Consider the following 27,339-nt stretch of genomic DNA (forward strand, 5'->3'; position numbering starts at 1 on the left):
CCCTCTGTCTCCCCAAAGGGCTAGTGGGGTCCTGTCCTCTATCAGAGCATTCCCTGTGTGTGTGCTGTGTGTCGGTACGTTTGTGTCGACATGTATGAGGAGAAAAATGATGTGGAGACGGAGCAGAGTGTCTGTAACAGTGATGTCACCACCTAGGGGGTCGACACCTGAGTGGATGTACTGTTGAAAATTACGTGACAGTGTCAGCTCTGTATAAAAAAACAGTGGTTGACATGAGACAGCCGGCTACTCAGCTTGTGCCTGTCCAGACGTCTCATAGGCGTCAGGGGCTCTAAAGCGCCCGTTACCTCAGATGGCAGATACAGACGCCGACACGGATACTGACTCCTGTGTCGACGGTGAAGAGACAACCGTGATTTCCAGTAGGGCCACACGTTACATGATTGAGACAATGGAAAATGTTTTATACATTTCTGATAATACGAGTACCACCAAAAAGGGGTATTATGTTCGGTGAGGGAAAAACTACCTGTAGTTTTCCTGAATCTGAGAAATAAAATGAGGTGTGTGATGATGCGTGGGTTTCCCCCCGATAACAATTGATAATTTCTTAAAAAGTGTTGGCTGTATACCCTTTCCCGCCAGAGGTTAGGGTGCGTTGGGAAACACCCCCTAGGGGGGATAAGGCGCTCACACGCTTGTAAGAACAAGGGCTCTACCCTCTCATGAGATGGCCGCCCTTAAGGATCCTGCTGATAGAAAGCAGGAGGGTATCCAAAAATGTATTCACACACATACTGGTGTTATACTGCGACCAGCAATCGCCTCAGCCTGGAGGTGCAGTGCTGGGTTGGCATGGTCGGATTCCCTGACTGGAAATATTGATATCCTAGATAAGGATAGTATATTATTGCCTATAGAGCATTTAAAAGATGCATTTCTATATATGCATGATGCACAGCGGAATATTTGCCGACTGGCATCAAGTATAAGTGCGTTGTCCAATTCTACCAGTAAAATGGTCAGGTGATGCGGATTCCAAACGGCATTTGGAAGTATTGCCTTTGAAAGGGGACATTTGGGGTCGGTCTTTTAGACCTGGTGGCCACGGCAACAACTGGGAAATCCACGTTTGTACCCCAGGTCGCCTCTCAAAATAAGACGCCGTATTATCAGGCGCAGTCCTTTGTTGGCAAGCGGACAAAAGGTTCCTCTTTTCTGCTCGTGACAGAGGGAGAGGAAAAAGGCTGAAGAGATTACCCAGTTCCCAGGAACAGAAACCCTTTCCCGCCTCTGCAAAGCCCTCAGTATGACGCTAGGGCCTTACAAGCTCAGGCACGGTGGGGGCCCGTTCTCAATGAATTTCAGTGCGCCGTGGGCTCACTCGCAAGTAGACCCCTGGATCCTTCAGGTAATATCTCAAGGGTACATATTGAAATTCGAGACGTCTCCCCCTCGCCGTTTCCAAAAGTCGGCTTTACCGACGTCTCCCTCTGACAGGGAGGCAGTTTTGGAAGCCATTCACAAGCTGTATTCCCAGCAGGTGATAATCAAGGTACCCCTCCTGCAACAGGGAACGGGGTATTATTCCACACTATTGTGGTACCGAAGCCAGACGGCTCGGTGAGACCGATTCTAAAATCTAAAATCTTTGAACACTTACATACAGAGGTTCAAATTCAAGATTGAGTCACTCAGAGCAGTGATTGCAAACCTGGAAGAAGGGGACTACATGATGTCTCGGGACATCAAGGATGCTTACCTTCATGTCAAAATTTACCCTTCTCACCAAGGGTACCTCAGGTTATGGTACAGAACTGTCACTATCAGTTCAGACGCTGCCGTAGGGATGGTCCACGGCACCCCGGGTCTTTACCAAGGTAATGGCCGAAATAATATCCCTTCGAAGGAAGGGAATTTTAGTTATCCCTTACTTGGACGATTCCCTGATAAGGGTAAGATCCAGGGAACAGTTGGAAGTCGGTGTAGCACTATCTCAGGTAGTGTTGCGGCAGCACGATTGGATTCTCAATATTCCAAAATCGCAGCTGGTTCCGACGACTTGTCTTCTGTTTCCTAGGGATGTTCCTGGACACAGTCCAGAAAAAAGGTGTTTCTCCCGGAAGAGAAAGCCAGGGAGTTATCCGAGCTAGTCAGGAACCTCCTAAAACCGAACCAAGTCTCAGTGCATCAATGCACAAGGGTTCTGGGTAAAAATGGTGGCTTCCTACGAAGCAATCCCATTCGTTAGATTCCACGCAAGAACTTTCCAGTGGAACCTACTGGACAAATGGTCCGGGTCGCATTTTCAGATGCATCAGCGGATAACCCTGTCACCAAGGACAAGGGTATCCATCCTGTGGTGGTTGCAGAGTGCTCATCTTCTAGAGGGCCGCAGATTCGGCATTCAGGACTGGGTCCTGGTGACCACGGATGCCAGCCTGCGAGGCTGGGGAGCAGTCACACAGGGAAGGAATATCCAGGGCTTAGGGTCAAGCCTGGATACATCACTTCACATAAATATCCTGAAGCTAAGGGCCATTTACAATGCTCTAAGCTTAGCAAGACCTCTGCTTCAAGGTCAGCCGGTGTTGATCCAGTCGGACAACATCATGGCAGTCACCCACGTAAACAGACAGGGTGGCACAAGAAGCAGGAGGGCAATGGCAGAAGCTGCAGGGATTCTTCGCTGGGCGGAAAATCATGTGATAGCACTGTCAACAGTATTCATTCCGGGAGTGGACAACTGGGAAGCAGACTTCCTCAGCACGACCTCCACCCGGGAGAGTGGGGACTTCACCCAGAAGTCGTCCACATGATTAAAAAACTCGACAGGTATTGCGCCAGGTCAAGAGACCCTCAGGCAATAGTTGTAGACGCTCTGGTAACACCGTGGGTGTACCAGTCAGTGTATGTGTTCCCTCCTCTGCCTCTCATACCCAAGGTACTGAGATTGATAAGATGGAGAGGAGAAAGCACTATATTCGTGGCTCCGGATTGGCCAAGAAGGACTTGGTAACCGGAACTTCAAGAGATGCTCACGGAGGATCCGTGGCCTCTACCTCTAAGAAGGGACCTGCTCCAGCAAGGACCCTGTCTGCTCCAAGACTTACCGCGGCTGCGTTTGACGGCATGCCGGTTGAACACCGGATCCTGAAGGAGAAAAAGGCATTCCGGATGAAGTCATCCATATCCTGATCTAAAGCCAGGAAGGATGTAACCGCAAAAACATTATCACCGCAATTGGCGAAAATATGTTGCGTAGTGCGAGGCCAGTAAGGCCCGACGGAGGAAATTCAACTGGGTCGATTCCTACATTTCCTGCAAACAGGAGTGTCTATGGGCCTGAAATTGGGGTCCATTAAGGTTCAGATTTCGGCCCTGTCAATTTTCTTCCAAAAAAGAACTAGCTTCAGTCCCTGAAGTTTAGACGTTTGTAAAAGGGGTACTGCATATACAGCCTCCTTTTGTGCCTCCAGTGGCAATTTGGGATCTCAATGTAGTTTGGGTTCCAAAAGTCACATTGGTTTGAACCACTTAAATCTGTGGAGTTAAAATATCTCACATGGAAAGTGGTCATGCTGTTGGCCCTGGCCTGGGCCAGGCGCGTGTCAAAATTGGCGGCTTTATCCTGTAAAAGCCCTTATCTGATTTTCCATTCGGACAGGGCGGAATTGAGGACTCGTCCTCAGTTTCTCCCTAAGGTGGTTCCAGCGTTTTCACCTGAACCAACCTATTGTGGTGCCTGCGGCTACTAGGGACTTGGAGGAATCCAAGTTGCTGGATGTTGTCAGGGTCCTGAAAATATGTTTCCAGGACGGCTGGAGTCAGGAAATCTGACTCGCTGTTTATCCTGTATGCACCCAACAAGCTGGGTGCTCCTGCTTCTAAGCAGACTATTGCTCATTGGATTTGTAGTACAATTCAGCTTGCACATTCTGTGGCAGGCCTGCCACAGCTAAAATCTGTAAAAGCCCGTTCCACAAGGAAAGTGGGCTCATCTTGGGCGGCTGCCCGAGGGGTCTCGGCTTTACAACTTTGCCGAGCAGCTACTTGGTCAGGGGCAACTTGGTCAGGGGCAAACACGTTTGCTAAATTCTACAAATTTGATACCCTGGCTGAGGAGGACCTGGAGTTCTCTCATTCGGTGCTGCAGAGTCATCCGCACTCTCCCGCCCGTTTGGGAGCTTTGGTATAATCCCCATGGTCCTTACGGAGTCCCCAGCATCCACTTAGGACGTTAGACAAAATAAGAATTTACTTACCGATAATTCTATTTCTCATAGTCCGTAGTGGATGCTGGGCGCCCATCCCAAGTGCGGATTGTCTGCAATACTTGTACATAGTTATTGTTACAAAAATCGGGTTATTATTGTTGGGAGCCATCTTTTCAGAGGCTCCTCTGTTATCATACTGTTAACTGGGTTCAGATCACAAGTTATACGGTGTGATTGGTGTGGCTGGTATGAGTCTTACCCGGGATTCAAAATCCTTCCTTATTGTGTACGCTCGTCCGGGCACAGTATCCTAACTGAGGCTTGGAGGAGGGTCATAGGGGGAGGAGCCAGTGCACACCAGTTAGTCCTAAAGCTTTCTTTAGATGTGCCCAGTCTCCTGCGGAGCCGCTATTCCCCATGGTCCTTACGGAGTCCCCAGCATCCACTACGGACTATGAGAAATAGAATTATCGGTAAGTAAATTCTTATTTTTCCTATATCTCACCTACAGAATACCTTTGTCAAATTTCATCTTCCTAACATATCGGGAAGTAAGAGAATTAGTGATGAGTCAGTCAGTCAGTCAGTCAGTCAGTCAGTGATGGCTTTCACATTTTTGTAGTTTATTAAATTCTACACACTGGAGGTTTAATCCAAATTTTGATCCGATTATCCGTTTGGGCGTTATCGTTCACGCAACGCAAGACACACATCGGTAATGACGTCATTATGTAAACCCCCTTTTCATCCCCTATGGGGAAGTTTATTAAAATTCTAATTAAGTAGTTTTCCTATTTCCCACCTGAAGAATATCTATGTCAAATTTCAGCTTCCTAGCATATTGAGAAGTAAGAAAATTAGGGGGAGATGTACTAAGCAGTGATCAAAGTGGAGAAGTGAGCCAGTGGAGAATTTGCCCATGGGATATATTTACTAAGCCTTGGGTGGAGATAAAGTCAATAAAGTACCAGCCAACCAGCTCCTAACTGTCATTTTTGAAACACAGCCTGTGACATGTCAAATAGGAGCGGATTGGCTGGTACTTTATCTCTGCTGACTTTATCTCCATCCAAGGCTTAGTAAATAGACCCCTTAGTGATGAGTCAGTCAGTGAGTGAGTGAGTGAGGTCTTTCGCATTTAGATATATATTGATCAGTCACTAAGACGCTATCTGAATGGTATAGTTGTTACTAGAATGCTGTCTGTACTTTAAATTGAACAGAAGACTGGTTGGTAATCATTTTGTGGCGTTTGTGTATAGCTTTTTGAAGTAACAATTGTTCATATATTTCTTGGTCTGTGTTAAACCATAGTGAAATTAGATATTCCACTCATACTTGCCTACCCTCCCGGAATGGCCGGGAGGGTCCCGAAAAAGCGGGGGGCCCTCCCGGACCCCCGGATAGGTGAGCAAGCCTCCCATTTTTACTGTCAGGCCCCCCACTCCCCCCCTTGTCCACCCACAGCAGAGAACAAGTGGGCGGTCGAGGGGATCCGATGACGCGATTCACGCTGAATCGCCTCATCATAGCTCTGCCCCCAGCTATACAGTGCCTATTTTCGCTGCACTGTATAGCGTCGGGGCGGAGCAACGATGACGCGATTGTGACTACCCACTTCCCCCGTTGTCACCCCCCCAGACAACCCACATTGGCTCTGACCACGCCCTCGGATGGCCCATCATGCCGCCGGCCATGCCCCCATGCGCCTACAATGTTGCCTCCTCCCGGAGGAGGGGGCAGCAAGGTAGGCAAGTATGATGCCACTCCCACTATTTATCCACAACCAATTTCCATGACTATCTAACCACTACATGACCTTCTGTCCTGATGGCAACCATAAACTGGTATGTAATAACACATTCCAAGGGCCTGGAATCCTTCATTACTGCATTCCAAACAGTTCCCAGAGTTCCTGTCAAGCTTAGCCATACCGTCCCACCTATTTCAAAGGACAACCAATAAGCCTTCTACCTTTAACAATCACAAAAATGCAATTTCTCACCTTATTATCAGGTCAATAGATCTCTCTACAGCTTTTAAGTTAAAAATGAAGATATCCTATTCCAGAGCTGTACCTCATCCAGACTATAAAGCTTGGGGGGGTTATAATTACTAAAGTGCAGGTTTATAGAAGTGGAGATGTTGGCCATAGCAACCAATCAGATGCTATTTATCATTTATCTAGCACCTTCTAGAAGATAGTAGATAGAATCTGATTTTTTGCCATGGGCAACATCTCCACTTCTAAAAACCTGAACTCTAGTAAATATACCCCCGGGTGTACATTCCTCCAAATCTAAGGGCCTGATCAAAAATGATCCCACCATGACAAGATAATAAGACGCCTTTTTTCGTTTTGTTTACTTTTTAGGCTTATAATCAGCGCCAGCTCCTACCTGTTGTGTGGAGAGGAGAAAGCATGGAGATAGCTAGGGCCTGGCACCTACGTAATGGATCTGGCAGGTGCCAGGACCGGCGCATGCACACAAGCGGCTACTTGACTGCACATGCGCAAAACCCTGGCTTCTATGGACCCATTTAGCATTTCACTTAAATTATCCCCTATCATTTCCCTCAATATACAAAATTGTCCAATCCGTGCATTGCATTCCCTAGTGTGTTTGTCACTTCCAGAATCTCCCAGGCCAACCACCTGCCTCTCAGATTGCACAAATGTATGCAGTCACATATATATATATATATGGGCTGAGTGCCCACTGCTTACCACTATCCTCCTTTATCAGTGATAAACCAGTGATATGTGCAAGGTGATAGAGGCACCAGCCAATCAGCTCCAATATGTAAATTAACAGTTAGGATCTGATTGGCTGCTGCCTTTATCACCTTGCACATATCAGTGGTTTATCACTTCCTTATGCCTTCTCCAGGTTAATACATCTGCCCCATTATGTGTTATTGTTTTATTTATTTTCTACTGTGTGATCAGTCTTTGTCTATCAGGCACACATGATTGATCACAGGGGCCAGATCTGTTCTCAGTATTCACTGCCAGCAGGGAAACCTAGAGGGAAGCCTAGATAGCATTATTATCACAGGGCTCCCACCATTTTTTTTTTTTATTTTTTTTTTGGGGGGGGGGGGGGGGGGGGGTTGTGAATTGGGCAAACCGCATTGGTTACTAAGTAAATACGATATTAAGGGCTTGGAGGAGAATTTTGTGAATTCTCCTCCAATTGCCTATTAGTACATTTAGGTGATACTAAAATAATGTGAAAAGTGTGTGAAATCACTCTTTTCCACCTTATTTTTGTAAAAATAATATTGATAATTATGCCCGTAGACATCTCAACAACAACATGCTTTTCGTAGTTTATGATGCTTTAACCATATTGTGCAGAATTACATTATATTTCATACTAGTATGTGTGTCTCATATAATCAGGAATTGTCTATTTTTTTTTTTAAATCAACAAATATTCAAGGTTAATACAGTAAAGAAACATCTCTTAGATTTGTATACATATTTTGATTTATTCAAATACATAAGAGCTATCTAAAACTTTGATAATCTCTAAACATTAAGAGAAAGAGAAATATATACTGATATCTCATGTTTTATTATATATTTGTACAATGTTTGGGTGTTTTATTTAGAATTATGGTGGTCATTCCGAGTTGTTCGCTCGGTAATTTTCTTCGCATCGCAGCGATTTTCCACTAATTGCGCATGCGCAATGTTCGCACTGCGACTGTGCCAAGTAAATTTGCTATGCAGTTAGGAATTTTACTCACGGCATTACGAGGTTTTTTCTGCGTTCTGGTGATCGTAATGTGATTGACAGGAAGTGGGTGTTTCTGGGCGGAAACTGGCCGTTTTATGGGTGTGTGTGAAAAAAATGCTGCCGTTTCTGGGAAAAACGCGGGAGTGGCTGGAGAAACAGGGGAGTGTCTGGGCGAACGCTGGGAGTGTTTGTGACGTCAAACCAGGAACGAAACTGACTGAACTGATCGCAGTTGCCGAGTAAGTGTGGAGCTACTCAGAAACTGCTAAGAAGTGTCTATTCGCAATTCTGCTAATCTTTCGTTCGCAATTTTACTATGCTAAGATTCACTCCCAGTAGGCGGTGGCTTAGCGTGTGCAAAGCTGCTAAAAGCAGCTTGCGAGCGAACAACTCGGAATGAGGGCCTGTATCTCTTCATTAACCGCTCTCAGTTATGAAGACCAGAAACATTAAAACGTCATGGCTGTTAGTCAGCATTTGCTGAAACTGCCTGCTGCTGGAACTGTACTATATCATGAATATGTAATTTCAATAAATGTGTAGGCTACAGTTATTGCCCACATGCTTCAATTTACATGTCAGTGCCATTTGCTTTCATTTTCCTGCTCCCAAGAAAGCATTTTTGCAATTCAATTAATTTCCCTGCAGTTATAACGTACAATACCCTATTCTCTGCAGTGATAACGTACAATACCCTATGCACCTATTCAGTGTTTTGTCCCAATAAGTGCTGTATTTTTGAAAACTCTTAGCTTGCTCATATAGGTGTATTTTTATATTGAATGATCTCATGGTTTTCGCACAGTTGATGTCATCAGAAGCTGGAAAGTGACTTATATATTGCTTATATATTGCCCATGTGTACTGTATATATTTCCCAGATGCATTCATTGAGTATGACTAAAGCAATATGTGGTATAGTTTTGTCTTTTTATGTTTTTATGTTTTGATCAAACTATCAACTTAGCCCTAACGGTTTTTTAACAATACTCATTGATGTACACAGAGTACACGCAATTCAAAATTTTAATTTTTGTAATATATATATATATATATATATATATATATAAATAAATACCATGGATGCAACCCGGCACTCTGCTGTCCCCGTTGGGGTATTCGCTCCGGTGCCCTCCTCGGGGTGTGCAGCCCCAATACAAACTAGAAGGTATAGGCGGCACTCAGAGTCTGACACACAGAGTTTAAAGACAAGCCATGTGTGTTTAATATCGACGTTTCGGGGGTCCGACCTGAAACGTGTCTGACCTTTTTGGGCCTGATTCTAGACACAGACCAAAAAAGAGTTTTTCTGTCGGTGGAGAAGGCTCAGGAGCTCATAGCCCTGGTCAGGAACCTTTTAAAGCCGAAAAAGGTTTTGGTGCATCATTGCACAAAGGTTCTGGGGAAGATGGTGGCTTCATACGAGGACATCTCCTTCGGCAGGTTCCATGCGAGGACTTTCCAATGGGACCTATTGAACAAATCGTCCGGGTCCCATCTACATATGCAGAAACGGATCACCCTGTCTCCCAGGGCCAGGGTATCTCTCCTGTGGTGGCTGCACAGTGCTCACCTCCTAGAGGGTCGCAAGTTCGGCATTCAGGACTGGATCCTGGTGACCACGGACGCGAGCCCCGAGGTTGGGGGGCTGTCGCACTGGGAAGAAATTTCCAAGGTCTCTGGTCAAGCCTAGAGACTTGTCTCCACATCAATGTCCTGGAGTTAAGGGCCATTTACAACGCCCTACGCCAGGCGGAGGAGTGGCTTCAGAACAAACCGGTTCTGATTCAGTCGGACAATATCACGGCAGTGGCTCATGTAAACCGCCAAGGCGGCACAAGGAGCGAGTGGCCATGGCAGAGGCGACCAGGATTCTGCGCTGGGCGGAAGGCCATGTAAGCGCACTATCAGCAGTGATCATCCCGGGGGTGGACAACTGGGAGGCGGACTTTCTCAGCAGGCACGACCTGCATCCGGGAGAGTGGGGACTTCATCAAGAAGTCTTCACACAGATCGTGGATCGGTGGGGACTGCCTCAAATAGACATGATGGCGTCCCATCTCAACAAAAAGCTAAAGAGGTATTGCGCCAGGTCAAGAGACCCTCAGGCGGTAGTGGTAGATGCTCTGGTGACACCATGGGTGTTCAGATCGGTCTATGTGTTTCCTCCTCTGCCTCTCATACCCAAGGTGTTGAGATTAATAAGACTAAGAAGGGTCAGAACAATTCTCATTGTTCCAGATTGGCCAAGGAGGACTTGGTATCCGGATCTGCAAGAGTTCCTCACAGAAGATCCGTGGCCTCTTCCTCTAAGGCAGGACCTGCTGCAGCAGGGGCCCTGTCTGTTCCAAGACTTACCGCGGCTGCGTTTGACGGCATGGCGGTTGAACGCCGGATCCTAGCTGAAAAAGGGATTACGGAGGAGGTCATTCCTACCCTGATCAAGGCTAGGAAGGATGTGACATCGAAACATTATCACCGTATATGGTGGAAATATGTTTCTTGGTGTGAGGCCAGAGCTGCTCCTACGGAGAAGTTCCATTTGGGCCGTCTGCTTCACTTCCTTCAAACGGGAGTGAATTTGGGCCTAAAATTAGGGTCCATAAAGGTCCAAATTTCGGCCTTATCCATTTTCTTTCAAAGAGAATTGGCTTCTCTTCCTGAAGTACAGACTTTTGTGAAGGGAGTGCTGCATATTCAGCCTCCGTTTGTACCTCCGGTGGCGCCTTGGGATCTTAACGTGGTATTAAGTTTCCTCAAGTCACCTTGGTTTACTTTGAACCACTCAAAACAGGGGAGTTGAAATACCTCACTTGGAAAGTGGTCATGTTGTTGGCCTTAGCTTCTGCAAGACGTGTTTCGGAATTAGCGGCTTTATCATATAAAAGCCCATACCTGAATTTTCATGTGGATAGGGCAGAGTTGAGGACTCGTCCTCAATTTCTGCCCAAGGTAGTCTCATCTTTTCATATGAACCAACCTATTGTCGTGCCTGTGGCTACACGGGACTTGGAGGACTCCGAGTCCCTGGATGTGGTCAGGGCTTTGAAGATTTACGTGACCAGAACAGCTAGGATCAGGAAGACTAAAGCTCTGTTTGTTCTGTATGCGGCCAACAAGGTTGGCGCTCCTGCTTCAAAGCAGACAATTGCTCGCTGGATCTGTAACACGATTCAGCAGGCGCATTCTACTGCAGGATTGCCATTGCCTAAATCGGTTAAGGCCCATTCCACTAGGAAGGTGGGCTGTTCTTGGGCGGCTGCCCGAGGGGTCTCGGCACTACAACTGTGCCGAGCTGCTGCTTGGTCGGGGTCAAACACCTTTGCAAAGTTCTATAAGTTTGATACCCTGGCTGAGGAGGACCTCCTGTTTGCTCAATCGGTGCTGCAGAGTCATCCGCACTCTCCCGCCCGTTTGGGAGCTTTGGTATAATCCCCATGGTCCTTACGGAGTCCCCAGCATCCTCTAGGACGTTAGAGAAAATAGGATTTTACTTACCGGTAAATCTATTTCTCGTAGTCCGTAGAGGATGCTGGGCGCCCGTCCCAAGTGCGGACTTCTTCTGCAAGACTTGTATATAGTTATTGCTTACATAAGGGTTACGTTATAGTTGGTCGGTCTTGAACCGAGGCTATGTTACTTGTTCATACTGTAAACTGGGTAGTTTATCACAAGTTATATGGTGTGAATGGTGTGGCTGGTATGAATCTCGCCCTTAGGTTACATAAATCCTTTCCTTGTACTGTTCATATCCTCTGGGCACAGTTTCTCTAACTGAGGTCTGGAGGAGGGACATAGAGGGAGGAGCCAGTGCACACCCAGAATCCAAAGCTTTCTTAAAGTGCCCTATCTCCTGCGGAGCCCCTCTATTCCCCATGGTCCTTACGGAGTCCCCAGCATCCTCTACGGACTACGAGAAATAGATTTACCGGTAAGTAAAATCCTATTATTTCCTATCAGCTTACACATGGATCTGCTTTGTACAGGGGGCACTAATTCCAGTACTCCAGTGACCCAAGTCTTTCTTGGTTTAAACTTTTGGAGAAGGGGTAATTCAAGTAAATGCAGTGTTGGGATGCAATATGTGGCTGCTCACATTGCTGATTTGGTAGCCCAACATCGCTCATCGCCATCATCGCTCATGTTACTGTTTGTGTGCAAGTTAAAATGTGCAGTGTTGCTGTTGCGATGTGCCACTGTAACAAGTGTTCACAGTCAATTAAGATGGAAATTCATATTTAATGGTATTGCCAACTTATGCACTTGTCGTGCATCCTATTATCTGAATGGGCCCAGAAATGGCTGTTTCTGATAGTATTTGCCAGTATGGTGTGTCTTCCACTTTTGTCCCTCTGAAATAATGCTTCTGTGTAATCAATTTATTCTAGGCAGGTGATGCCTAGCTTATACAGTACAGAGACACACACCCTCACACGGGATGCCTTATACAGTTGGATGTCACCAGCTTAAATGCATAAATAAGATTTCAGAAAAACATAGTTAATGTAAAAAAATCTGATTTTGCATTATCACATCTTTTTTAATGGACTTCCTCAGTTACATGATACTCTACTACTTCTGTAGTATTACTCTGCAAATGTGTTTAGGGCAGGCTAGATGGGCCAAGTGGTTCTTATCTGCCGTCAAATTCAATATGTGACTGTGCTGGACTGGCTGAATACTTCTCGGCCCCGGCACACTGTCAGCATAGTGATTTGACAGCTGCTGATTACTGGCTTTGGTGCACGTATGTCTACTGTATGTTGTGTGCATAGGCGGATTATGGGGGCCTCCCGACCGGAGTTGCTCTGACCCAGCTCCGATGCCGTTGACTGGGGATGAATCAAATGTCCTTCAGCCTACAGCAGCAGCAGTGCAGCAACAAGTGGCGTGTTGCTGCTGAGAAATATGCAGCTGGCGCCAGTCCACCATGCTGCCTGGAGTGGAGATGTTTGGCACTAGCCTGATATCCACATACTGAAGAAGCGGGGGCTGGGTTTTTGGTTAAGACCTTATGGGCTCAGATGCAGGAGGAGGCTAAGGGGCTGGCCAAAGAAATGGCATCCCCTTCTACACCAACTACGTCTTATTGTACCAAGATTTGGACCTAGTGTGCATCAGCCTGCCATCACCTCTTACCAAGAAAATCACTAAAATCCTTAGGTGAGTAGAGTACATATTGCAGACACCAGTAACAAGTCTCCCCAGAGACAGGGCCATAACTACTGTAGGTGTGTGCGGAGTGTGCGCCGCACATAGCGCTGCAGGGTAGGGGGCACTGTTGGCAGCACTTGTAAATTATAAATTATCTAATTACTTTCACTTGCAACTTCCCCCCTTTTTGAAGCCCAGCATCTCCTGACCGCCCCTGTCTCCTACCCCCACCCCTTTTATCGCTACTCCCTATACAGCATTCATAGTCTTGACTTGAGAGCTCTTTGTTGTTTAGTTGCACTGTCCTTTATTACATTTCGGGATACCGATGTGCCAGGATTCAAAACCGTTGCCTATGACATTGCAGTTGGACACTCTATTCCTTGAGTTATTTGCCCTTGCTTAGAAAGCTAGAGAATTCTATGCTGAAGAAGCTTACCTTGTACTTTGTGAAGGGGTGATCAGTGTTGCAGCTGGGCACACCTATGTAGTGTGTGTGTGTGGACATGGACATCATAGCATGGGCTTTCTCTGGGGTCAATTCTGTCATGCCTCTTACCCACGAGGCATGTGCCTTATGTCCCTACTGGAAAAATGGGGGGGGGGGGGGGGGGGGGGGGGCGCAATTCTCTTTCTGGCACTGGTCACCAAAAAGTCTAGTTATGGCTCTGCCAAGTGAACTAAGTTCACAGCACATGTCCTATTCTTGGAAGTGTTTTATACATGAGGAGGGTACATTATATGCTCAGGTTCCTTGTAGCGCTGGCTGCTCAGAGCATGGGGTGGTAGCAGCTTAGGAATCTTTTAGGTATTTACTGCTGGGCACCCTGCTGTCTAGCTATATGCTTGTGTGGCTGTGACTGGATGTTGGTATGCTGCTAAATCTGCTTTCATTTAACACACACATACACACTTATATTTTTATTTTTATTTTTTTATTACTTTTTTTTATTTGGTCTTTCACTTTTCCATATATGGGCTGTACTACTTACACTGTATACATTGCCACTGTCCTCTGTCTAATTTTACATGACTTTCTTCTTATTGCTGTTGAAATGATTTGGGCTGATCTTAGGCAGCTTTTGGTTCTTAGTTTTTATTAATAAATGTGACGCAGTGATTATGTTATTTGCTACACTTTTTTTTACAGGCAACAAAATTTGGTGCAAAGCCATTGAAATAAGTAAAACTGTCAATCACATCAACTGTCATCCTTTTTCTTTTTCCAGGTACACCATTTAAAAATCCAGGGCCATTCATTTGATTTAAATGACCTTTTCATACAGTGAAAATGCAGTTAAAGCATCCTCTACTATGGCTTGACCCCACACCTCTTCATCCTCTACTATCACCTGACCCCACACCTCTTCATCGTCTATTATCACCTGACCCCACACCTCTTCATCCTCTACTGTCACCTAACCCCACACCTCTTCAGCCTCTACTATCACCTGACCCTGACAAATAATATAAGCAGCATAAATCAGGAACAAAAATATGCTGTTGATTGTTTGAGGAAGGGGGGGGGGGGGGGGCAAACTGCTGTCTTGCTTAGGGCCCCATGAGGTCTAAATCTGCCTCTGCCAAGAGAATAGGTAAGGTGTAGGGGGGTTAACCCCTTCAAAGTGCGGAGAGCATGCAGTAGGAGGATTGGGCATCACCGCAGTTGAAGAGGCAGCATCTACAAATTCATCTGCGCTCCTGGAGGGGGGATCAGTAGATATCCCCACAGTGTCCAGACGAGACAGCAGGCACAATCCTCTAGAAATGGTGGCAGTAAATCACTTAGTTCCTGTGTCAAACAGTATATGTATTCAATAATGCACGGGTTGCCATTGGTGATTGTAAATAGAAAAGATGGGTGGTTACACAGTCCTGGCTGGTAGCAGTCTGACACAGCGATCCGGCAGGAAAGTCCAGTGCCACGGGTGTAGCATGAGAGTTTCACTGCCAGCAGCAGAGTTGTAGGTATTAAGCAAGCAATGGCAGCGTATTATCTCCAAAAAGCAAGAGCAGTACAATAGAGGAAACTAGCAGATATTCCCCGATGATCGTGCCCAAACAATGCTGCGGGCAGCCATACACGCCTGATTCCTTGCAGGCTGGACTCTGGTGTGAAGAGTATGGCTCCAGCCCGGGACCTGGACACAAAGCTGCAGCAGAGTCTAAGGGTATCTGCAGGCAGCCATTGAGGCAGAGTCCTGGGATTCTTCTGAGTAGCAGGGTCTAGGGCCCATGTAAAAAGCGGCCATACCTGGTGCCCTGTCCACCGGAAGTCACATTGTTTTGTTTTAAATTAGCTTATTCTGGCCAATGATTACATGTCATATTGGGTGATACTGTAGTCTGTAAACTGCAGAATAATGGGTTAAAAGATGTGGTACAGGTATATGGGAGAGTTATATTTAGGGTGCAGGTGTCTCTAGACGTGCAGATGAAAGTTACAGGTTTTTTGTTTCTTTTTAATTTTTACACATTTTTAAAAGTTGACTAATATGACACAGAAATCAATTTACAGGTATTTGTGTGCACCCCATATTAATATATGACATTTATTTGCAAAAAACACTTGCTTTCCATCATTTTAAACTGTTATTAAAAAATAAAAAAATCAGCATTTGAAAAATGTTAAACGTCCCGATTAAATATACTCCTTAATTTTTGTTATCTATTCCAAATTCGACAAAATACAGTACTAATCCATGTTGTTTGGGCTATTTATAATACAACCCTGACAAAATAGCACATAATCCACATAATCTAGATGTATTCTTTTGTTACCATTAAGGCTTCTGCTGTATATCACATGTTCCTCAAAACAGGTTTTTATTTGCTCAGTTTATTTTCCACCTGTGCACTTGGTCATGTAGGGTAGAGAGAAATAAAGATTGTTTCTTGGGAATTCCCTTGTTGAGTCAGCATCTGTCATTTCCGTTCCTTTTTTCCGCAACCCATAGCTGAGAACATTGCACTGAGTTTGACTCTTCACTCCAGGGTCAGCAAACAAACAGCTTTTGCCATAGTGGCAAGCACTGTAGTTAGGATTTATACTCTGCATCATTTTCCAATCTCTTTAATTTTACGGGTTAACAGTCCTATGTCAACATTTGCAGCAATTTTGTTTTTACTACACATTATAAACAGCATAACAACTTCATAGCAATGGGTGTGAAATGTGCAGCCAATGGGAGCAAAGTTGTATGGAAAATTTCTTTTCTCTATCGTCCTAAGTGGATGCTGGGGTTCCTGAAAGGACCATGGGGAATAGCGGCTCCGCAGGAGACAGGGCACAAAAGTAAAGCTTTTACAGGTCAGGTGGTGTGTACTGGCTCCTCCCCCTATGACCCTCCTCCAGACTCCAGTTAGATTTTTGTGCCCGGCCGAGAAGGGTGCAATTCTAGGTGGCTCTCATAAAGAGCTGCTTAGAGAGTTTAGCTTAGGTTTTTTATTTTACAGTGATTCCTGCTGGCAACAGGATCACTGCAACGAGGGACAGAGGGGAGAAGAAGTGAACTCACCTGCGTGCAGGATGGATTGGCTTCTTGGCTACTGGACATGAAGCTCCAGAGGGACGATCACAGGTACAGCCTGGATGGTCACCGGAGCCACGCCGCCGGCCCCCTCACAGATGCTGAAGCAAGAAGAGGTCCAGAATCGGCGGCTGAAGACTCCTGCAGTCTTCTTAAGGTAGCGCACAGCACTGCAGCTGTGCGCCATTTTCCTCTCAGCACACTTCACACGGCAGTCACTGAGGGTGCAGGGCGCTGGGGGGGGGCGCCCTGGGAGGCAAATGAAAACCTTTAAAAAGGCTAAAAATACCTCACATATAGCCCCAGAGGCTATATGGAGATATTTACCCCTGCCTAAATGTACTAAATAGCGGGAGACGAGCCCGCCGAAAAAGGGGCGGGGCCTATCTCCTCAGCACACGGCGCCATTTTCTGTCACAGCTCCGCTGGTCAGGAAGGCTCCCAGGTCTCTCCCCTGCACTGCACTACAGAAACAGGGTATAACAGAGAGGGGGGGCAGAATAAATGGCAATATATTAATATAAGAGCAGCTATAAGGGAGCACTTAATCATAAGGCTATCCCTGTCATATATAGCGCTTTTTGGTGTGTGCTGGCAGACTCTCCCTCTGTCTCCCCAAAGGGCTAGTGGGTCCTGTCTTCGTATAGAGCATTCCCTGTGTGTCTGCTGTGTGTCGGTACGTGTGTGTCGACATGTATGAGGACGTTATTGGTGTGGAGGCGGAGCAATTGCCAAATATGAGGATGTCACCTCCTAGGGGGTCGACACCAGAATGGATGCCTTTATTTGTGGAATTACGGGATAGCGTCAACTCGCTTAAGCAGTCGTTTGCCGACATGAGGCGGCCGGACACTCAATTAGTGTCTGTCCAGGCACCTCAAACACCGTCAGGGGCTGTAAAACGTCCCTTGCCTCAGTCGGTCGACACAGACCCAGACACAGGCACTGATTCCGGTGGTGAAGGTGACGAATCAACCGTATTTTCCAGTAGGGCCACACGTTATATGATTTTGGCAATAAAGGAGATGTTACATTTAGCTGATACTACAGGTACCACTAAACAGGGTATTATGTGGGGTGTGAAAAAACTACCAGTAGTTTTTACCGAATCAGAAGAATTAAATGACGTGTGTGATGAAGCGTGGGGTGCCCCGATAAAAAACTGCTAATTTCAAAGAAGTTATTGGCTTTATACCCTTTCCCGCCAGAGGTTAGGGAGCGCTGGGAAACACCTCCTAGGGTGGACAAAGCGCTAACACGCTTATCAAAACAAGTGGCGTTACCCTCTCCTGAGACGGACGCACTTAAAGATCCATCAGATAGGAGGATGGAAAATATCCAAAAAGGTATATACACACATGCAGGTGTTATACTACGACCAGCTATTGCGACTGCCTGGATGTGCAGTGCTGGGGTAGTTTGGTCAGAGTCCCTGATCAAAAATATTGATACCCTGGACAGGGACAATATTTTACTGTCGTTAGAACAAATAAAGGATGCATTTCTTTATATGCGTGATGCACAGAGAGATATCTGCACACTGGCATCACGGGTAAGTGCTATGTCCATTTCGGCCAGAAGAGCTTTATGGACACGACAGTGGACAGGCGATGCGTAGAGGAGTTATTTGAGGTCGGTCTATCGGATTTGGTGGCCACGGCTACGGCCGGGAAATCCACCTTTCTACCTCAAGTCACTCCCCAACAGAAAAAGGCACCGACCTTTCAACCGCAGCCCTTTCGTTCCTTTAAAAATAAGAGAGCAAAGGGCTATTCATATCTGCCACGAGGCAGAGGACGAGGGAAGAGACAGCAACAGGCAGCTCCTTCCCAGGAACAGAAGCCCTCCCCGGCTTCTACAAAAGCCTCAGCATGACGCTGGGGCTTCGCAAGCGGACTCGGGGGCGGTAGGCGGTAGTCTCAAAAATTACAGCGCGCAGTGGGCTCACTCGCAGGTAAATCCCTGGATCCTGCAGATAATATCTCAGGGGTACAGGTTGAAATTAGAGACAGAGCCACCTCGCCGTTTCCTGAAGTCTGCTTTACCAACGTCCCCCTCAGAAAGGGAGACGGTTTTGGAAGCCATTCACAAGCTGTATTCTCAGCAGGTGATAGTCAAGGTACCTCTTCTACAACAAGGGAAGGGGTATTATTCCACTCTATTTGTGGTACCGAAGCCGGATGGCTCGGTAAGGCCTATTCTAAATCTGAAGTCCTTGAACCTATACATAAAGAAGTTCAAGTTCAAGATGGAGTCACTCAGAGCAGTGATAGCGAACCTGGAAGAAGGGGACTTTATGGTATCCTTGGACATCAAGGATGCGTATCTCCACGTTCCAATTACCCCTCACACCAGGGGTACCTCAGGTTCGTTGTACAAAACTGTCACTATCAGTTTCAGACGCTGCCGTTTGGTTTGTCCACGGCACCTCGGGTCTTTACAAAGGTAATGGCCGAGATAATATTTCTTCTTCGAAGAAAAGGCGTATTAATTATCCCATACTTGGACGATCTCCTAATAAGGGCAAGGTCCAGAGAACAGCTAGAGATGGGTTTAGCACTATCTCAAGAGGTGCTAAAGCAGCACGGATGGATTCTGAATATTCCAAAATCCCAATTAATGCCGACAACTCGTCTGCTGTTCCTGGGGATGATTCTGGACACAGTTCAGAAAAAGGTTTTTCTTCCCGAAGAAAAAGCCAAGGAGTTATCTGACCTGGTCAGGAACCTCCTAAAACCAGGAAAGGTGTCTGTACATCAATGCACAAGAGTCCTGGGAAAAAATGGTAGCTTCTTACGAAGCAATCCCTTTCGGCAGATTCCATGCAAAGGGATCTGTTGGACAAATGGTCAGGGTCGCATCTTCAGATGCACCTGCGGATAACCCTGTCGCCGAGGACAAGGGTATCCCTTCTGTGGTGGTTGCAGGAGGCTCATCTATTGGAGGGCCGCAGATTCGGCATACAGGATTGGATCCTGGTGACCACGGATGCCAGCCTGAGAGGCTGGGGAGCAGTCACACAGGGAAGAAATTTCCAGGGAGTGTGGTCGAGCCTGAAAAAGTCTCTTCACATAAGCATTCTGGAACTAAGAGCAATCTACAATGCTCTAAGCCAGGCGGAACCTCTGCTTCAAGGAAGACCGGTGTTGATCCAGTCGGACAACATCACGGCAGTCGCCCATGTAAACAGACAGGGCGGCACAAGAAGCAGGAGGGCAATGGCAGAAGCTGCCAGGATCCTTCGCTGGGCGGAGAATCACGTGATAGCACTGTCAGCAGTATTCATCCCGGGCGTGGACAACTGGGAAGCAGACTTCCTCAGCAGACGCGACCTTCACCCGGGAGAGTGGGGACTTCATCCAGAAGTTTTCCACATGCTATTAAACCGTTGGGTAAAACCAATGGTGGACATGATGGCGTCTCGCCTCAACAAAACACTGGACAGGTATTGCGCCAGGTCAAGAGATCCGCAGGCAATAGCTGTGGACGCGCTGGTAACACCTTGGGTGTACCAGTCGGTATATGTGTTTCCTCCTCTGCCTCTCATACCAAAGGTATTGAGGATTATACGGCAAAGAGGAGTAAGACTAGTGGCTCCGGATTGGCCAAGAAGGACTTGGTACCCGGAACTTCAAGAGATGGTCACGGACGATCCGTGGCCTCTACTTCTGAGAAGGGACCTGCTTCAGCAGGGTCCTTGTCTTTTTCAAGACTTACCGCGGCTGCGTTTGACGGCATGGCGTTGAATGCCAGATCCTAAAAGGAAAAGGCATTCCAGAAGAAGTCATTCCTACCTTGATAAAGGCAAGGAAGGAAGTCACCGCGAAGCATTATCGCCGTATTTGGCGAAAATATGTTGCGTGGTGCGAGCAGCGGAGTGCTCCGATGGAGGAATTTCAACTGGGTCGTTTTCCTACATTTCCTGCAATCAGGATTGTCTATGGGTCTCAAATTGGGATCTATTAAGGTTCAAATTTCGGCCCTATCAATATTCTTCCACAAAGAATTGGCCTCAGTCCCTGAGGTCCAGATTTTTATCAAAGGAGTACTGCATATACAGCCTCCTGTGGTGCCTAAGGTGGCACCGTGGGATCTAAATGTAGTTTTAGATTTCCTCAAATCCAATTGGTTTGAACCACTAAAGAATGTGGATTTGAAATATCTCACATGGAAAGTGACTATGTTACTGGCCCTGGCTTCGGCCGGGAGAGTATCTGAACTGGCGGCTTTGTCTTATAAAAGCCCTTATTTAATTTTCCATTCGACATAGGGCAGAGCTGCGGACGCGTCCGCATTTTCTCCCTAAGGTGGTATCAGCGTTTCACCTGAACCAACCTATTGTAGTGCCTGCGGCTACAGACGACTTGAAGGACTCCAAGTTGTTGGACGTTGTCAGAGCCTTAAAAATATACATTTAAAGGACGGCTGGAGTCAGAAAATCTGACTCGCTGTTTATACTGTATGCACCCAACAAGTTGGGTGCACCTGCTTCTAAGCAGTCGATTGCTCGTTGGTTTTGTAACAAAATTCAACTTGTACATTCTGTGGCAGGCCTGCCACAGCCTAAATCTGTTAAGGCCCATTCCGCAAGGAAGGTGGGCTCATCTTGGGCGGCTGCCCGAGGGGTCTCGGCATTACAACTCTGCCGAGCAGCTACGTGGTCAGGGGAGAACACGTTTGTAAATTTTTACAAATTTGATACCCTGGCAAAGGAGGACCTGGAGTTCTCTCATTCGGTGCTGCAGAGTCATCCGCACTCTCCCGCCCGTTTGGGAGCTTTGGTATAATCCCCATGGTCCTTTCAGGAACCCCAGCATCCACTTAGGACGATAGAGAAAATAAGAATTTACTTACCGATAATTCTATTTCTCGGAGTCCGTAGTGGATGCTGGGCGCCCATCCCAAGTGCGGATTATCTGCAATACTTGTACATAGTTATTGTTAACTAATTCGGGTTATTGTTTAGGAAGCCATCTTTCAGAGGCTCCTCTGTTATCATACTGTTAACTGGGTTTAGATCACAAGTTGTACGGTGTGATTGGTGTGGCTGGTATGAGTCTTACCCGGGATTCAAAATCCTCCCTTATTGTGTACGCTCGTCCGGGCACAGTACCTAACTGGAGTCTGGAGGAGGGTCATAGGGGGAGGAGCCAGTACACACCACCTGACCTGTAAAAGCTTTACTTTTGTGCCCTGTCTCCTGCGGAGCCGCTATTCCCCATGGTCCTTTCAGGAACCCCAGCATCCACTACGGACTCCGAGAAATAGAATTATCGGTAAGTAAATTCTTATTTTAGTAAATGAATCTCAGGAGAGACAATTAGACCCTACACTGATTCCTCTTAAACCTGCCTAATTTAATAGTTGGGAGTTAGTAATATGGTGTAAAATGCTGAAAGGAAGATTTAAATAAAGCTACTGTGTTGCATATGATTGCCAACGTAAAAATAAATAAATATGTATTTTATTTTATGGCTATCTCCTAGATTACAGGTTCATCAAAGCCTCTAGCAACATTTTAGTGTTCAAGGTTTTTTTATGCTCGCTTTGAAAACGTGATTGCTAGGTTGCTATGTTCCAGAGTATTATAGGGGTAATTCAGACCTGTTCGCGTTTTCGCACAGCGGGTGATCAGGTATGAACTGCGCATGCGTATGCACCGCAATGCGCAGGCATGACGGTCTGCAGCAAAGGGGAGTGCTGGTCAGCGACGGGATGGTGCGAGAATTTCGATCACACCGGCGAACGCAAGAAGATTGACATGAAGAGGGTATTTGTGGATGGCAACTGACCATTTCTAGGGAGTGTCCAGAAAAACGCAGGAGGGACCCGGCGTTTTGTGGGAGGATTCATGACGTCAGTTCCGGCCCCGATCATCGCAGCTGGTGAGTAAGTCCTGGGCTATGCAGAGACTGCAGAAACTGCTGTTTGTGCAGTTCTGCAGCACATGCGATCGCACACCTGCACACTCAAAAAGCCCTCCCCCTGTAGGCGGCGACTACAAAAATCGCTGCCCAGCAATCAGGTCTGAATTAGGCCCTATATCAGTTATAAGGGTGTGATTATTTTATAGTTTGCGTATATAGGGCTCTTTTTGGGCCACTGATAACGCATTTGTACATTTACCCCTGTTTGGTATATACAGTTCAAAGTTGACTACAACTAAACACAGTATGACCTGATTTAGAGTTTTTGTAGGAGCAAATAAAAAAGTACAATTTGCTCCCGGAACAAACTATGTTGCAATGTGGCGGGTGCATATGCATTTATAGTTTTGCATGCAGGGAAAATACTGTCTGCTTTTGCCTGTAGTGAATAAATACATGGCAGTGCTGATTTTACACTGAAATTTAAAATTAATATATATGTCCCTCCTGTTAGCAACCATAGATTGTGTGATGGTGAGTGGTTTTACATTTCACCATCGATGGGAGGTAGCCTATGATAAAATATCGGTGGCTGTCCAGTCCCCCAGTGGAGACTGCAAGCCCACTATACACATGTGTAGGCTTCGACTGTGCATAGCCTAACCATCAATGGCAGAGCTGTCGATTTATATCACTACTCCCAGCTCTTAGTCTCTCTGCATGTTGCACCTGCAGTGCAACATGGGTTTGCCAATATGCAAAATTGCAGAATTGTTTCTAAGAAATGTTTTGGTGTTTGGTTCTTCAATGGCTGTGCTAACTATGGGGCCTATTCATCATTGGGGGGCCAAATAGTCCCCAATGATTAAATATCCAAATCGTCACAAGTTGTAGTGTTAGATACACTATTACTGGTGCAATTCATCATTGCTCCATTGTGGGGAAAGCTCAGAAAAACAGCTGTCCTCCCAAACAGTAATACTGCTACTTCAGTAGCAGTGATTCTTACTGGTGCTGGGTCTTCCCAGTGTGAATGCATGACCTGAGATCACACACTGCGGAGGAGGCAGTGGGCTCTCTTCACAATCCCAGATCTTCTTCCCAATAGGAAAGAGAGATGCTCTAGGAATCAGCCACGTCTGAAAATGGCATTTATTCTCGCAAGCAAACTCCAAAACTTTCAGTTTTCAGAGTTTTCTGAAAAATATGCGGCACTATGGAGCCCCTAATAATGAATGGGACTGTGAAAAGAATTTCTGCGTGTGTAACAGGATCATTATTAGTGGTGATGAATATAGTAGCATTTGCAGTACATTGAGAGCACATTGTGTACACATACAGTATTTTGTATTTTAGAAAATAAGCCTATATAATCCAGAGTGTGGAAAAACAGTTATAGAGACCCATTGCAGAATATGATTTGGCAAGATGATATAGAGATTCCCATTGGTTAAATAATGTCAAGACTACTAAGAGTTATTATTACATCAACATTAGCAAAGTGCTTTATAGCATGAGATTAGCATCCGTTTTGTATGTCAACAGGTTGCTGTGGGAGCAGAGTTGTAAACTGACATATCCAGGTCATGTATGCTGTTGAAATGTCTATTTTCATTCCCTGTGCTGTAAAATGTGTTAACATTTAAGAACAATTTTACATTTTTGTGCAATATCAGTGAATAGGGATCTGCTCTCTTCAGTAATTCATTGTATCCATAATATGTCTGTATAGAGCTGTAGATCAGAAAGAACTCCCCAAACTGCAGCTACAACTCAGCAACAAGTCAGTTCCACATAAACATTGTCCATTCTGCTCCGCACACCAAAGTCTTTATAAGAGCCTGCAGATGGGTGTAGGGACACACCTTTTTTAGTTTATTAAAGGTTGGACTTATTGTAAACAGAATAAATGCAAATGACCAAAGACCAATATAAAAGCACCTACACAATCTATCATAGTGTTATAGAGTATAATAGGGCTGCTGGGAGGATATCAAGAAAAATATTTCTTTATATTAATCTTGTTAGCTGACTAATGAAATCATCCTCAAAATTAATCTCCAGGATATTCCTGATGGCATGCATGACAGTCTCATATACATCAACTGTAGAGTTTTTTCTTCCAATGGTCTGCACTTAGGCTTCTTATACTGTAGCCTGTTGCATCTTCTTTGCAACACTGACATCCAAGAGAAGACGCTTCAGTTAGTGCAATTCCTTATAAACCCCACATCTCTAAAATAATATATGTACATTTGTTCGAGTTAAATTGTACTTTCTGACTCATTATAAGTGCTCAATGCAGAGTGCTGCAGGATGCTGTAGGGAGTGACAGAGAAAAAGCAAATCTCACTTATCCAGGCAGACACAATGAGAAAGACAGTCACGAACAATGCCTGTCTACTCCCATTACTATTAAACAAATCTCTGTCCACCTGTAAATTCTAAGAGTACCCAGCCTTAAATGGGATGGCATCATACTGTGTAAATAAACATTGTATCCCTTGCACAAAGATCTCTAACTTGTTTGTCCAGTGACAATTACACATTTGCTTATTTGTTTGTTCAATTATCCTGTTTTAATTCCTCCTCCTACCAAGTATAGCCTGAGCTGTGTGTGCAGTGGCTGCTGTTGTTTAGAGCCTCTGCCTTTGTTGAGGAAGGCAGGGCTAGGAGGAGATTCAGTGTTTTCCGTCTGACGTCCCCACAAAGATCTCCCAGGCTCTGCCCCTTTTGGCAAACTGCCTTCATTGAAAAGTCCCAACATGTCACGTTTGAACAGTTTTTAATCCTCTAATCTTGAAAGGCTACTGGCAAACCAAACCCCAGTCGATGCCACGACTGTGAGACCCGTGTACTGGATGATGTGCTGCTGACTCCTTCACATTGTGAATCTGTCAAGGAATAAAAAAAAAGTCAATCAATGAAGATTCTTGGGCATTTCCTGAAGAAAGGAGTGCATATGCTGCAGTGTCTATGTGGAAAGCGCCTGAAACAGAGCAAGAATTCAAGTGGTGAGTTAAGAATCTGAAGTCCTCTCTCTCTCCCAGTGTATGCAGGTTTTTCTGTCGCTGATTGAATGAGCAGCCTTTAAGAGAATGCATTGCAGTTTGCTTCCTCTTCAGTGTTTTTCATCCATTAGAGGAAGGCCTGCTGATATTGCCTCATCTACACTTACATATTCACAATGAAAGGATACTTGACAGCTCAGTCAAACTAATTAATTATTGTAGATAAAATTATGCAGGCAACCAATTACCTGAGAACAGAATCACACCAGGGCTGATCATTTAATTGATTTTTTTATCATGTCAGAGAAACATAACTGGCTAAGTATAGCATTGTATATACTTCTTTATGGAACGTTAGAAAGTTTCAGAATTTTAGAGGAAAGAAGACCTGTAGGTTATACTATTTATGTCCTAAAATTAACTTTGTGCATATCAAGATTAGTATATATGTGGTACCTGAAACTTTTTAAAGTTGTTAGCTAGCAGTCGTAAATGTTCATTTATTTATAAAAACAAGCTACAAGTATTGTGAACGGAATATGATTCAGCACCACGGACAGCTCAGGGTAGACCTGTTGATTTTCTGAGCTTCAGATGTGCAAAAATATCCCATGCAAACTTTCCTAAAAGATAAAAGCTATATACCAAGTACTGTACATGTATAAACATTGCTAAGAGGCTTTTCATTTCAATATGAATGGCATTACTGCTCAAGATATTATAAAGATTACACACAATATAAGCTCTGATTTAAAATTATTTCATATCAAATGTAATAAATCTGTAAAATATCTCCCATGTACTTGTCAGTTGTGGTAATGTGAATATAATGACTTTTGCCATTTATTTTAAGGAAATGGAAGATGAAATATACAATATCTGTTTTAGCAGATTAATAGGGTAATATTAAGAAAATAATTGCTTTGGGGTTCAACTGTATCATTACAGTACATTGACCTATGCGGTAACTCTAAGAGACCTTTTTAGGCCTTTGTAATTTTCTTTTGATTTTGGTTGGGTTTTATTAAAATATATTTTTAGTATAACCTACTGTACAGTATAGCCACAAACCATGTGAATAAGGTATAATAAATGAATATTATATTTTGGCTATTTGCCTGTTCATCTTTTGTGTTGTTAATTTAGCCAATAATTCATTTTTGTTACCTCAGTGTAAAAAAAAAATAAGTTTTTTTTTCCCAACTTGTTTCTTTCCAGCCACAATGTATATTAATTTAATTTAAGACCAGCTATTATCTCTATTTGTGTTACTTCTATGAGTGATTGAATTATTGGGCTTAAACAGTGTATAAAGCTGCTTGATTGTTATTAGCTTTACTTCTGTACCTTTAGTGGAAACATATAAACTAGACAAAGTAATTCATCTATGTGTCTATTCTGTCTTCACTAGTACAATAATGTCTAGTTGCTACTGACAAAATAAATGTATGATTGGCCTTGAGGTTTGAGTTGCTGTTATGTCACATCAATGTCAAGTAACAATACAGTACATACTAGAGTCCTGCTCACAGGTTACTGCCGCAAAATTACTTGGCAATTTTGGTTGTTATTCTCATTATACAGTATATATATATATATATATATATCTACACAAATATAATCCCTTTAAATTTCTCGGCACCGTGGTCCTATAACTTTTCTACTTATGAAATGAATGCCAAGAGCCTCTTATAAGCATGTTCCAGTGAATAGGTTGTATAGAACTCAGTCTTCATTCTTACATGAAATTTCTCCATGCAGACAGTGTCTGAAATAAATCTCCCTGTGGCCATGGTTCGACTTTTACTTCACTTTTGCCTTAATTGCATTAGCTTGGCTGTCCTAAAAAGAGT

The 27,339-nt window shown here is 44.9% G+C and overlaps 1 protein-coding gene across 2 annotated transcripts in view; it reads left to right on the top strand.

The window, feature by feature from the left end:
- The window catches only part of FGF12 (fibroblast growth factor 12), a 926,229-nt gene that overhangs the window by 340,746 nt on the left and 558,144 nt on the right, over positions 1–27,339 (top strand). Inside the window, exon 1 of one of the 2 annotated variants that reach the window (XM_063916448.1) lies at positions 25,225–25,489. The exons of the other annotated variant lie outside the window; for it this stretch is intronic. Within the exon in view, the coding sequence (XP_063772518.1) occupies positions 25,399–25,489 (91 nt within the window). The 5' untranslated portion in view covers positions 25,225–25,398. Of the gene's footprint in view, positions 1–25,224; positions 25,490–27,339 lie in introns of those variants that run through there. 2 annotated transcript variants of the gene reach the window in all.

Source organism: Pseudophryne corroboree, chromosome 4, assembly GCF_028390025.1.
Source record: "Pseudophryne corroboree isolate aPseCor3 chromosome 4, aPseCor3.hap2, whole genome shotgun sequence".
Lineage (NCBI taxonomy): Eukaryota > Metazoa > Chordata > Amphibia > Anura > Myobatrachidae > Pseudophryne > Pseudophryne corroboree.